General features: G+C 53.5%; 1 protein-coding gene across 1 annotated transcript in view; it reads right to left on the bottom strand.

Annotated features, from left to right (window-relative positions):
* The window catches only part of RFX2 (regulatory factor X2), an 84,066-nt gene that overhangs the window by 27,649 nt on the left and 42,423 nt on the right, over positions 1-13,994 (bottom strand). Inside the window, exons 3-5 of the mRNA XM_039878553.1 lie at positions 8,222-8,311; positions 6,333-6,412; positions 4,747-5,008 (exon numbers count right to left, since the gene is read on the bottom strand). Of these exons, the coding sequence (XP_039734487.1) occupies positions 4,747-5,008; positions 6,333-6,412; positions 8,222-8,311 (432 nt within the window). The remainder of the gene's footprint in view (positions 1-4,746; positions 5,009-6,332; positions 6,413-8,221; positions 8,312-13,994) is intronic.

The following is a 13,994-nucleotide window of genomic DNA, read 5'->3' on the forward strand; positions in this document are numbered from 1 at the left end:
CCTTGATCAGTCCTCTTGGTGGCTGGAGAATATAGGGTTTAATCTTTAAACATGCTTAAAACAAACACTAATTTTATATCTGACTGTCATTTGTTATTTTAACATTTTTATCCAAGTGCTACATGCATGCACGGATGCACATGTCAATCAGCATGGAAGAGCCAAGGATGGACGCGGGGCTGCCCCATGCCCACCCCGGGCCTGGCAGCTTTCCCTGACGTCATGTCTGTCTGCATCACATCTCGGTATTATGTACACCACTTGTGTATCTACTTCTTGACTTATCAGGCGCTTCATCTTTATTTTTGATTTGGTGCGATGCCGTATGTATTCTTCTTGATTGGCCATTTAACATAATTTGTTTTCACTACATGATTAACAGAATGCCTGCTTTAACAGCTTATTCTGAAGGACAGAAAATGCATAACGACTTGCGATCGAAGATATAGTGTCTCAAGACACTATATCTCAGACAGCAGACCAGTTTTAATAGCTCTCAAGTATATTAAAATTAGCCAATATTTTAAAACTTTTAAAAGAAATTTAAAAAATTCCTTTCCTTTCATGTACAATCCTAGCATGATTTTACCAGACTTAAGGGCTATATTCCTGCCTTCTCCAAGTTCACTGTGTCTACCCAGATGGCCATTCCATTTGTACCATAATAACCTCATTAAGAGGACCCGCGACACGGGGTTTGCTCCTGCCAAGGGCCAGTGATGACCACTGTGGAAGCAACACCTGCCTCTGCAGGCTAATTCTGGCGTAATTTGATATCGAGACCACGCCTTCTGGGACAAGGGTGTTCCCTGGAAGGAATGGGGAAAAGTGGGGACCCTCTGTCCTAAAACACAGCTTATGTGACCGCAGGAGGAAGAAATAAAAGTTTAAATGCATGAGCAACTCTTTTGGATCTTCAAAGAAAATAGAGAGTATTTTAAAAGAAGGAAAGCAGCACATGTGGAATTTTGAGAGCAGGGACATAAATCATAGAATTACGCATGGAGAAAGAGCCAGGTAGGAAGATGAGGAGAAAGTGGGCTCACCGCTGGGGAGAGGGGAGGGCTGGCTTAGGGAAATAAGGCATCGTTTGCCCATCTTTATTTTGCTAATTAAATATTTTAAAATTATGTAATATTACATATGCATGCTGCACATAAATCTGATTAGGTCAGAGGGATGTCAGGACTGGGGCAGGGCCAAAGGGGGTGCAGGAGCAAAACCTGGGGGGCTCATGCCCACGGCCCTGCCAGGGCGGGCTAGCCCCTCGAGGGGAGCCCCCCCTTAAATTTAGGGTCCTGGGCACTTTGCCCTTTACACTGTGTCACGGAGGTTCCGCTTGGGCAGAAATGACCAGAGGAAGCGTCTCCGTCTAGCGTCTCCGCTCCACGTCGTTAAGAAGAAAAATGCAACCAGGAGAAGTTTTCATTAGAAACTCATCACTTGGGCAATTCGCTCTTAAGATTTATAATGCTGATGATAATTTAATCAGATATGAAGCCTCAAGACAATGTGTCGCCACATCTGAAATCACGCAGAAAGGCCGTAGGAGGCGATGAGCCCCCGAGCCTGGGAACAAGGCGAGGATGTCCGCGCTTGCCCAGGTCTTCATGCCCCTTTCAAGATTAACTCAAGGTCCTAAGACTGATGCCAAACGCCAGGGCGCACTTCATTTCCGCGCAGGCTAGGGCTGTTTCCATTCTCGGCTCCCGGAAAGTCCCTCGGATCTCTGCTGCGTCCTCGTGAGATGTTCCCACACCAAAAACAAGACGACAGACAACAGAGCAGGGAGAGTTAGGGATCAAATCCTCATTCGAGGTGAGACTCCTCAGGGGCTTTCATGGGCGCACGCGCGCGTGTGTGTGAACACGGCCCCTTCATGGATTTCCAACTGATTTAAAAACTTGATTCTTGAAAAGCAACCGACAACAAACCACAGCAGACAGGCGACTGGGGTCTGAGCTGCACATTTGCCTGCAACCAGGACGGTCAAGACCAGAGAGAACACCGCCGTTTTTCAGTAAATTTGTTGCCTGTGATCCTAGTATTTTCTGCTATTACTAATTGATGCAGTTTGCTAGCAAGGAACCTGTTGTATTCATGCAAGTTAATGAAGTCCGTGAAACACACTCTCTGATCCATAACAGCTCTAAACCTAGGTCCACCCAGCCAATCCTCGGAGAGAGAAGCGTGTCTGGTCTCTGTGGCCGCTCAGCCCGTGAGCCGATGGCACTAATAGGACCAGGAGTGGCGAGGTACAAGCTGGAGCACCTCGGATCAAGCAGCAGGCACCGTCCCACATGCTGTGGCCTCCAGGAAGCAAGCAACTTCTCTCCAGGCCTATCCTTGGAGCCAGGTCCTGGGGAGCGCTCTGGACACGGAAAGACCCGGGGAGCCTCTCAGATATCAGGGTAACCCCAAAAAACACCAAAAAGAACAGGGATGAGGCAGAACATCACCTTCTATTTCAAGAGATTAGCGCCAAACCAAAAGAGGAAGCCTTTTCTAATGGTCTAAGAAAAACCCAGGATCACATCAATGAAGAAAAAGTGTTTGATGAAACTCAACATCCATTTAAGATACAGACTCTCAGAAAACTAGGAATAAAAGGGAACTTCCTCCAGCAGAAAAAGGGCGCTTATGAAAACCTACAGCTAACATCATACTTAGCAATGACAGGCTGAAAGCTTTGCCCCTAAGGCTGGGAACAAAGCAAGGATGTCCACACTCACCACTCCTATTCGACAGAGTTCGAGAGGTCTTGCTGGTGCAGAGAGGCAAGGAAAAGAAATAAAAGTCATCCAGACTAGAAAGGAAGAGATAAAACCGTTCCTATTTGCAGACAACGAAAGCTCTTAGAACTAAAGAGTTCCACAAGGTTGCAAGATGCAAGGTCAACAGCCAAAAATCAACTGTATTTTCACATACTAGCAACGAACAGTTAGAAACTGATATTAAAAATCAATACCATTTACGATGGCTCCACAAACATGAGATACGTAGGTATAAATCTAACAGAATACGTACAGGATCTGCCTGCTAAATATTACAAAATGCCGATGAATGAAATCGAAGATGATCCAAATAAGTGGGAAAGCATACCATATTCATGGAGCGGAAGACCGAAGTCAGTTTTCCCCAAAATGATCTGCAGGCTTTATGCTTATTTAATCCAAATATTACTAGAAATTTTTTTGTAGATATAAACTAAACTACGATTCATATAGGAAATTCTAAATTTAGCTTCGACTATATCGAAGAAGAATCAAGTTGGAGAATAAAGTAATTAAGACTGTGGTGCTGGCAAAGGGACTGGCACATAGATCAATGGAACAGGACGGAATGTCCTGAAGCAGACCCTCGCATGGCCAGTTGATTTTTGACAAAGGCGCAAAAGCAGTCCAGTAGAGGACGGGTAGTCTGTAACAAATTATGTTAGAACAACTGGTGGTTTAAATGCATAGAAATAAACCTCACTAAATCTTTCTTCTTATACAAAAGTTATCTCAAAATGAAGCAGATCCAAACGTAAACTCTTTCAAGGAAAACAGCATTTCTTCATGATCTGGGGATAAGCAGAGTTCTCAGGCATGACATCCAAAGCATGCTCTTGTCAAAAAAGGCAAATCAGCATGTGAAAAGCGGCTTACCATCATTAGTGGTAAAGAAAGGTTTTGGGCGGCTGGGCGAAAAGGTGAAGGGAAGAAGCCGTAAAATTAGTAGTTATAGGAGAGTTGAGGGTTTAGAGATGGGCAGGGGGTACAGGGTCAATGTTTGGCCATAAAGCCCATGCCATAGATGTACATAGAAGGGGGGTCACTGCATAAATGTCTAACCCTCCTGCTGTACACGTGAAACCAATATAAAGTAATGGACAAATGCAAATTAGAACCACAGGGAGACGCAGCTCACACACCGACCAGAGACCAGACCAGAAGGCTCAAGTGGAAAACGCAGGACGAGGAGGAGTGCTGGCGGCCAGGAGGAGGGACACGAACCGCTGTACGTCTCCGCCACTCGCCCCTGGGGAGACGCAGGTGACTTCTGACCAGGCCTAGCGCACGCCCGCCTCCCGCGGAGCCAGCAGCCCCCTCGCAGGTGCCTGTGCGCCCCAGGCCGCAGGCGGCGCTCCCAGATGGAAACCGCGCCGGGGGGCCTCAGCGCGTGCGGCCGACGCGATTCATTCACAAAGAAGGGGCACCGGCCATGCCGCGACCTGATGGCCTCGAGGGTGACACACTGAGTGAAAGCAGCCGGACTCAAAAGGTCATCCGTTCATGGGATGGTCCGGGGAAGGCGGACCCGCAGGGACCGGGAAGGGGTCAGCGGCGGTCAGGGCTGCGGGTGCGGGGGTCGTGACCCCGAACGAACCCCGGCGAGTTTGGAGCGTGGCGGCGGTTCCACGAATCTGCACGTGCGCCAGCACTCGGGGGGCTGTATGCCCCCAAGTCTGCTTCAGCCCGTGTTAACGCAAAGAAATGTGAACATGGAGACTAGAGCTCGGAGCTCCGTGTGGACGGACGGACCCACGCCGTTAAGAGGCTGACGACAGCCACCGCGGCGACCACGATGGCACCGCCGGCGCACAGGGCTTTCGCTCATGCGCGGCGCTCACTAGAGCCCGCGGCGGCCTTGCCCTCCCCCCACCGAGGGCCCGAGGCCCCTGCCGGGCTCTGCGGCTTCCCGCCGCCCGCTCCGCACCGGCCCGGCCCGCTGCTGACCGTCTGCTCGGGGCCCCGTACCTACCGTAGCTGGCGACGACCGGGAAGTGTGGGCCAGCGAGTGTCTGGCGCTGTCCATCCCCCCGTGGATGAGATAGGCTCCCGCACCGGAGACGATGGGGCTTCCCCCGACATCCATGGTGATGCCCACCATGCTGTGGGAGGGGACCGCGGGCGGGGAGGAGCCTGCCACGGTCACCTGGGCTCCGCCCGAGGCCTCGAAGTAGGACGCAGCGCCGCTCGGGGTGTACATCGGTGGCTCGGGGTTGTAGGCGTAGGCCGTCCGCCTGCCAGAGAGAGAGAAGGGGTCTCCTCTGAGTCTTGAAGGACTCCAGCAAAACTTCCCGTAAAAGCGGAAGCCCCACGACATTGAGCATACGGGGTTCGTCAGGCATGACACGCCCACACAGCGCCAAGTTCAAAGCGATCGTCTCTGAAAGTATTCAGGACGTCAGCCTGACTCATCAAAACACTGGTCATTTGAAAACTCAAAGTGTATTCAGGGGTCCTACGAGGGAGCTCCTTTGTGGAGAGGGAACATTTCTGCATCTCATTGTGGTTCTGCAAATCTCAATGTGGGATAAAACTGCACGGAACTACACACACGCGCACGGGGACACACGCACACGCGCACGCGTACACCAACACGTAAAGGCTGCTGAGACTGAACAAGGCCCACAGGCTAGTCAGCGGTAGCATCCCAGTGCCACTTGCCTGGTATTGTCCCAATGTCCCTGAGGGTGCCACCACCCGGGGAGGCTGGGTGAAGGGTACATGGGACCTTGTATACTGATTTTGCAACTTCCTGTAAGTCTATGATTCTTTCCAAACAAAAAGTTAAAAAAAATAAAATTACATAATAAAAAATTTCTAAGTCATACCAATAATTCGTAATCCTAATATGCCTTTAGCATCTGGATCAATAACCTCCTCCACATATAGCTGTACCACAGTCAAACCCAGGAAGTTGACGCTGTACAACCGCCACACCTTGCTCGATGTCACGAGTGTTCCACGCGCTCGTTTGGGTCCGTGTGTGGCTCGGGACCAGCAGAGCTGTGCTGCAGCTCACATAGCTCTGACCACGAGCACACCCTCGCACCCCCTCCCCCTGAACCCCCGAAGGGGACTTGCTGAAGTCAAATGAGCAAACGGATGTGTGTCTCGAGCACAAGGAGCTTCCTGGGAAATGTGTCACTTTCTGCTCCAAGCATCACATAGTTCTCAACCAGAAAACCCTAGAAACCCTTGACTAGTGGCAAATCAAGTCGCTGCGACATCATACAAAGCTGGAGGTTAACGAAGGCCAGGATGAGAAAGCAGAGGTGGAAACGGTTTGTGGATTGTGAAGCCTGACACTTCACACTTAGAAGTTGGATTAGAGTTTGTTTAAGGCTGAATTTTCTAGGAGTAAAAACTACAAAGGTGTGTGATTTCTGAAATCTCCACAGGGCCCTGAGGCCCGACTGCCATTGTCGTCGTTCCAACATATCATCCAGGGGCGAGGAGAGGGGTTTGTGCAAACACGTCCCCAAATGCAAAGATGGGGTGGGCGGCGGGAAGGTCCCGACATGGCCTGGGGCTGTCTGTAGGGGAGAGGAAGGCACGTACAAGGCTCCATTCGCGTAGATGGCGTCCCCGCCTTCCACGTACTGCACCTGGGGGGAGTACACGTGTTGCGCAGGCTGCACCTGAAACATCAGACAGTTCGTGTTACGCGCAGTTGTCCTCCGGGGGGCGACTTCACACTATTCAAACTGAAGGCAACTGCTAGTGCCTTTTACGGACAGTGAGGACTATGTGACATCTTTCCCACCCACGGTTTGCGCTTCTGGAAAGAAACGAGGAGAAACGGTCCAAAAGGCCCCGCAGGAACGGAACCGTCACTGCTCCGTTCACCAGGGGAGCGAGGCCGTGGCGTCTGTTCTGTGGTGGGAGGCGGCCTGCCGACAGCTCGGAGCAAGGCTGCGGAGCAGGGCTGGGAAGGTCCCTGCAGACCACTGGCCACCGGGCAGAAGGGTCAGTCCTGTGGGGCAGCGAAGCCAGAGCTGTGCACAGAACCGCAGCCTCTGAGTGGGACCTGCCCCGCCAAAGCTAGGGCGGAGGACTCCAGCTGGTCACAATCTATCCCCCACCCCATGCTCCCTTCAGTGGTCCTGGTGCCCACCGCCCTGCAGAAGGGTGGGCGTCCTGGGAGCCACGCTGGGGAGAGGCTCCCATGGCCTGAGCGGTCGGAAGGAGCGATGGGCCTGGAGTGGGGTGTGGAGGGCGGGGTGAGGGAAGAGCCCAGCACAGCTGGCCCGATCCCCGTCAGGTCAGCAGCTCGGCTGGTGACCCCGAGGGACACTGGCCCGGTGGTGGAGGCCCAGAGCTCTGTATGGGGGGCTTCAGAAGCTCGCCGCAGAGGAATCCTTAGCCAATGCCTAATCCAACCTTGTTTTTGGGTGACAAAATCGAGGGCTGGGTCTCATCGTGACCCCCCTCTGGGCCTTTGTGAGAAGCCGAGTCCCACTTCCAAGGACACCCAGCACGGCGCACACTCGCACACGCTCCACCCCAGGATGAAAGCATGTCGCGAGCCCAGAGGTTCCCGCGCAGAGTGGGCTTTGCCCTGGGGGACTGGGTGAACCGCACAAGTCACCCCACAAGTCCGGGCTGCCCACAGAAGAGGTGGGGCAGGCCCAGACCCACAGAGGAGGGGAAGCTTCTGGAATCACATCGGTCTTGGTCTCCCCTCTCTCTAGGAGCCAAGACAGAGCTGCCGGTTCCCTCGTGGGCCCACTAGGAACTCTGCTCCTCCCCCCGAAACCACGCCTTACAGAGCGTGAATCAGCAAACTCTGGCCCATGGGCCCGATCTGGCCTGCCCATTTTTATAAAGTTTTATTGGCACACAGGCACGCCCCTTTCTCTACAACTATGGCTGCTTTTGGAGACAAGGCAGAGTTGAGAGGTGGTGCCAGAGACCGTCCGGCCCACAAAGCCAAAACATTTGGCCTTTTCCAGGAAAGGGGTGCCCTCTGCTCCCCGAGACTCCACCGGCTCGGCTGATGGTCTGGGCTGCGCTGGGGAGCCCACGCTGTCAAGCTCTGTTCCCAGAGAATTTAATTGCACTAGAGGCGCTGCCTCAGTCATGGCACTCGTCTGTAGGTACAACACTTGCCTGCCGAAGGCTTTGCCTCCCAGGAGGTTCCATGTCCCTTCGGTCTAGAACCTTCGCTTTCCGTCTGCCTGTCTACCTCGCACCCAGCGTTCTACTGAGGGACGGGCTTGCGCCCCAAACACTGAATTTCTGGATGAATGAGAGACCATCTTGGCTTGCTGCAGAACTGTCTGCCGTGGAAGATTTTTAAAACTGAAACAGATTCCAAAGAACCCTCTAGTAAGGAACCGAAGACATCAAAGAAAAAGGAACAGCAAAGACAGCAAAGAAAGCACAGTTCGGAAGGGCTCCGGATCGCTAAGTGCTAGCACGTTCTGTGTCACCTGTGCTGTGGTTACCTGCTGTGGCACCTGCTGGACTCTGGGGAGGGAGATTGGCTGCATCTGGGCCCCTTTGGGAGCCGAGCCCGCTGCCTGGACCAGCACCCTCTAAAAGGGAAGGAGAGAAGGACATTCAGACTTGTCAGAGGTTAGGCCTGGAAACAAACACAGATTACAAGCAGAGCTACTGCTGCCTGGTCCTCTGTCGCCGTACGGAAACTTAAGTGGGATTCTTAAGGAAGGGAGGGGAGGGCGTACCCACCACACACGCAGGCTGACACACGTGCATGCACACACGAACACACACGGGAGCACATGCACCTCCGCCCGCCCCCAGCGGCCTTGTCTCCTTGGGGTCTGTAGAAAGTGAGGTGACTCGGCTGTCCCTGGCACTGAGCCGAGAGCTGCGCGGTGAGGAGAACCCTCCGGATGGCTGGCCACACCACCTGCCTCTGGAAGAGTGCCAGCAGCACACCGTGGCTTCCGAGTCCACACTGGACTTGTCCCATGTGACACACAAGGGTCAAATGAAGCCCAGAGTGGGGAAGTGATGTCTCAGGGCCTCAGAACAGTAAATTCTGGGACCAAGACTCAGTCTGGGTTCCCTGCACCCAGACCCTGGCTCCTGGTCCCCACGGCTCTCTGGGCTCCTGGGTCGAGTCTTTGCTGTGAGGCTCTGTCATCTTGCAGAATATTAACTGGACACGCAAAACTATGAAGATATCAAATCAAACGCACCCGAGTCAAGAGGGGAATAGGAGTGTTTTGTTTCTGTAAAGCTGGGGCTTTGGAAGTCACTGACTTTGGTTCTGTGACTTCCCGACATGGACCCTAACGTCGGCAGCCACAGTAATTCTGCTTTGTCTTCTAAACGCCACTGTAGAAAAGGAATTCAGCAGGGACCTGGTCCTCCATTGGCTCATGACCAAAGACAAATAAACATGGCGGTACAGAAATCAACACAACGTGTCTGTGCACACACTGCAGTGTCACTCGGCCATGAAAAGGAGGGAGGGCTGACACTTGCCGCAGCGTGGGTGGACCCTGACCATACTATGCTCTGGAGAGAAGCCGGACACGAAAGGCCCCACAGCGTGTGACCCCATTTACGTGAAATGCCTGGAACAGGCACATCCACAGACAGGAAGTGGGTGAGCGGTCGGCTGGGGCTGGGGAGGAGGTGGGGGGTGACGGCTGACGAGGATGGGGCTTCTCCCTTGGGTAATGACAATGTCCTGGAACGAGACAGAGCGGGGAGGCTGCACAGCATTGGGAATGTACGAACGATGCCACTGATCCGTTCGCTTCAAAATGATGAATTTTGTGTTATGTGAATTTCACCTTAAATAAATAAATAAGAAAGAAGATTAAGGATTCACATGCACACGCTCTAAAGCCGAGCTATCCAATATGGTGGCTACTAGCTGTGTAGCCATGCAGCCATTTAAATTCCATTCGATTTAAATAAACTGTAAAATTCACTTCCTCGGGCTGACTGGCCAAATTTTCAGCGCTCAGGGCCACGTGGGGCTGGTGGCGGGGGTTCTGCTGGGCGGCGCAGGGCCGAGGGGCGGGAGCCGAGCCAGCCACCATTCCTCTTTCTGGCAAGACCACGTCGGGAAGCCTGGGGCGCTCACTGCTCGGGGATCACAGTACCAAGGAAAGGGGGTTCCCCTGAACAGGCAGCGGGAAGGCTCAGCTTGGGGAGCACATGGTGTGCCTGGGGGGCAAGAGGGAGCGGGTAGGGGGTGGGGACGTTGCCATCGAGGCTCGTGGGGGTGGGGGGTCCGGATGCATCGCTAGCAGGAACAGGGGCGCCCTGGAACCTGAAAGGGACACGGCGGCCATGGCTAGGACCAATTTCACCCACCCCCAACCCCGCTCTAGTGACAACCAATTTGTTCTTTGTACCTATGAGCACTTTTTTTTTTAAGATTCCATATATGAGAGATCATACAACATCTGCCTTTCTCTGCCTCACTTAGCACAATGCCCTCGAGGTCCATTCATGTTGTTGCAAATGGCAGGCTTTCGTTCTTTTTCAAGGCCGAGTAATATTCCTTTGCACATATGTATCAGCTCTTCCTTATCCATTCGTTTATCGACGGATACCGAGACCGGCTTGTTTCCACATCTTGGCTATTGTGAATAATGCTGCAGTGAACATGGGGGTGCAGATAGCTTTTCAAGTTGGTGTTTTCATTTTGAGAGAGACTTAATTTGAAAATTTTCTATCCACGAATTTGAAAGAAGATAGCCATTCTAATGCCAGATTTAATTTCGAACCAAATGCTAAGAATTCTCACTTATCTTTCGCCTTCTCCATAAAGTTGTCCTCTGTTAGAGGGCCGTTCCCAGGGTAGAAGAAATCTTCCCTTAAAAGGTGAGTCTAGACTACGCTGGATTCAGGCAGTGCTTTCTTTTAGGGTGGGGGTTTTAGACACACGGCGAAAAGCAGATGTGATGGGGAGACCTTTGGGGCAGAGAAGGTGGCTCAGGAATGCCCAGGCCCCTCCCTCTGCTGAGTTGAGTGTTTTCCAGCACAGAGGGCACGGCTGCCCTGGCGCATGGTCTTTGCGGGCTGCTCCGTTACCTGTGGGGACGTGGGCACTGGCGGGGCCACGGGCGCCTGCCGGACACCGAGCCACGGAAGCCGGCTGGTCGGGTCCACCCTCTGGTCTCTGCACGCTCAGCCCTGAAGAGAGGCGGAGCGAGGACGAGCAGTGGGGGCTGCAGGCAACAGGGAGTTCCCTAAGGCCTCAAGGTTCAGAGGCAGGACCTGCTAGCCTGGGTAAGGAAGAGGTGACCAGTTTGCACAACTGTTCCAGGACAAGGGTGGGGGACAGAGGCTGCTCCTCCAGATATAATGCAAACAGTAGCTCTGCAGGAGTGCCTCAACGCGGACGAGCAGTGACTCCCCATTCCAGGCTGGTGAGACGGAACTATTTCCAAGGGCTCAGAGGACTGTTCCCTCATTCACCCAGCCAGTCAGAAGCTCACCATGGATGCTCGCTGCTTAGGGAGTCAGCGCACGTTCTAGGCCAGGGTCTGCCCCTTGGCACTGACGTTGGGGCTGGGTCATTCCCTGGGCACTGCGGGGTGTGGAACAGCATCCCCGGCCCCCACCACTCGATGCCAGGAGCACCCCCTCCCCAAGTCATGACAACCCAAAATGTCTTCAGACATGCCTAATGTCCCCTGGGGGGCAAAACTGCATCCCAGTTGAGACCCAATAGACTGGGGAGAAATAAAGTGGCACACAAGGAGAATAAAGAGCCATTTTCTCCTGGGCTGGATAAAAGTCCTCAGGGATTTTAGCCGCAAGTCAAACTGCCTCGTGCCTAGACGCATTCACCGTGAAAAAGCATAAAAGTGTGTTTCTTTGTGACCAGATACAGAGATCTTTCACACAGGTAATTTAAAATTCTCTATAAAAAGATTCATTTAATATCAGAACAAAGTGGCGGACAGTACAAGACCCTTCTATGAAAATGAAGAAAATCAAACTCTTCGCTTCTAAATAAACTACCCGCTACCTTAAGAATTTGAAAGGCAAAGAAATACGCAGACTGTGGAGAGAGGAGGTGGCCTTGTGGTCAGGCACACGCGTGCGTCCCTGTCCCGTCCTGGCCCTGGCTCCGAGCACGTCACCCCCACCACTGGAGTCTCCCAGCTGCGGCCTCGCCAGGAGGCCTGAATGGCACAGCGCACACACCGCAGTAGGCAGGACACAGAGCTGGAACTCTCACATATGTTTCTCTAGCACCCCGAAAGTTTCCACCCACAAAAATGAATGAAAACATTTTTTTTAAAAAAAGCTTTTTTTTTTTAATGCAAAAAAACCCTGAAAATATTAAAATAACTTGCCTAAGGGAAGCAGAAAGCTTTGTGTGTGTTTGGACCTGAGTGTGTTTGTTCAATCCCAGCTTGCTGACAGTGACATTTCATGACTGTCCCCCATCCCCTACCAAATGCCTCTGATTCCACGAGAGAGTTGAGAGAGCCTCTGCCTGGACCCGGGGTCTCGGTCTGGCATTTTCGTTTCCCGTGAGCCTGACTCAGTCCTCACCACTAGATGTCCCCAGTGCCCCACGGTGCCTGGCACCTCCTACTCCCTCTGCCTTTCGGAGGACACTGTGAATTTCCAACCCTGTTTCCTGGGTCTCCAGCTGTCTCTGCCTTACTGACAGACACACCTTTGGAATTTTCCGTTGGCAGTTGCTTAATCGAGGTCTCTCCTTTACCGTTTTCCCCAGCGTCTGAATCAGCATTTGCACACTATACACTGCTTTGTTCCCATCTGAACCCAAGAAGTGGGTAACCGCAGTGACCCTTGGAGGAGAGAGGACTCGAAGCGTTCGTGAAAAGAATCCACGAGCGCTAAAGTCAGGAAGCTGATGTCACCGAGGCCAGATCGCGTTCCACCGGCGGAGATAATCTTGCTCCAAAGTCCAAGCCTCACTGAAGCAAGGAGCGGGCTGCGCGCGCCGGGCGGACGGGGAGCCCGCGCCCGCTGACGGTGGCCGGGCCGCGCCTCGGCGCCGCGAGGGGTTTGCACGGCACGGGGCCCGGGCCTAACGCGCCGCGCTCCGTGCGCCAGCTGCATGCACCAGCTGCATGCACGCCCGGTGTAACGCCGTTCGGCCCGGGCCCAGCGGATTTTCCGCGAGGGGCCAGAGGGGCCTGGCCGACGGCGCAGACGCGGCTGCGTGCGAGGCTCCGCCCACGCGGCGCAACAGCGGCTTTGGCGGCACGGAAATGAACGGCCGGGGCTGTGTTCTAACAAAACTTTATTTACACAAACAGGCGCCGGGCACGGGCTACAGTTGCCGGTGCTCGGTTCGCACGATCTGGGTTTGATAAAGCGCTGTGCTTTGGGGAAGTGGATGGAAAAGTTACACCGTCCAGATTCAAAACCCGGAGGCCCGGGGCCCGCAACCCGGTGTGCGGTTCTTGGGCCACACCAGGCCGGTGGGATGGGACTAGAGGGGGCCGCAGGTGGGCTGGGGTCGCGAGGGGGATGGGACCGCCAACGTTCAAAGACAAATAGGAATAACCATGGCCAGTGCGAAACGACGACAGTGAGCTCCTGAAGCTTATACCGTCCACGGTGAAAGTGATTCACCAGGTCCCAGAAGCCCGGGAGGCAGGCACAGCCCTTAAACCTTAAGACAGGAGTTTGGGCATAATGGACAGATCAGTCTCGGGAGTTGCGGTGGGTTAAATAGTGTCCCCCAAATTCACGTCCACCCGCAATCTCAGCACGTGACCTTACTTGGAAATAGTGTCTTGGCAAATGCAGTCAAGGTAAGGATCGAGATGGGATTAACGTAGGGAGGAGGTGCATTCGGAGGCTGCACCGTGCAGATCGGCTCCGGCTCCGTGGCCAGGCCAGGAGGACACCTGCAGAAGGAAGGCAGGTTTCTGCTGCGACTGCTGACGACCCCTCTCCCCATACCTGTGAAGCGGAAGCAGGAGGAACAGAGTCTCTAAGTGGCTGCCCTTCACAAAATGAAATCCTTCGGTTCCTGTGGCTGAAACCACAGCGAACTTGCGTATTAAAGGCCGAGAGCTGCCAGCAGGCCTTTTCCAGCTATACCTCCTGTCCTTCCTCATCGTGTGTCCCTTTCGAAGGAAACGGGTAAACAAAGTCTTTAAACTGTAACTCACAGGAACTGAAGAATGCGAAACTGGACACTCTGGCCTCGGGGCGTCCCCCCTCGCCTAGGCTTTTCGTCTTTGCCACTATAAGCCGAGAAAGGCCAAGGACCGCTGGGAGCCACTGGCGGCA

Source organism: Pteropus medius, unplaced genomic scaffold, assembly GCF_902729225.1.
Source record: "Pteropus medius unplaced genomic scaffold, Ma_sr-lr_union100, whole genome shotgun sequence".
Lineage (NCBI taxonomy): Eukaryota > Metazoa > Chordata > Mammalia > Chiroptera > Pteropodidae > Pteropus > Pteropus medius.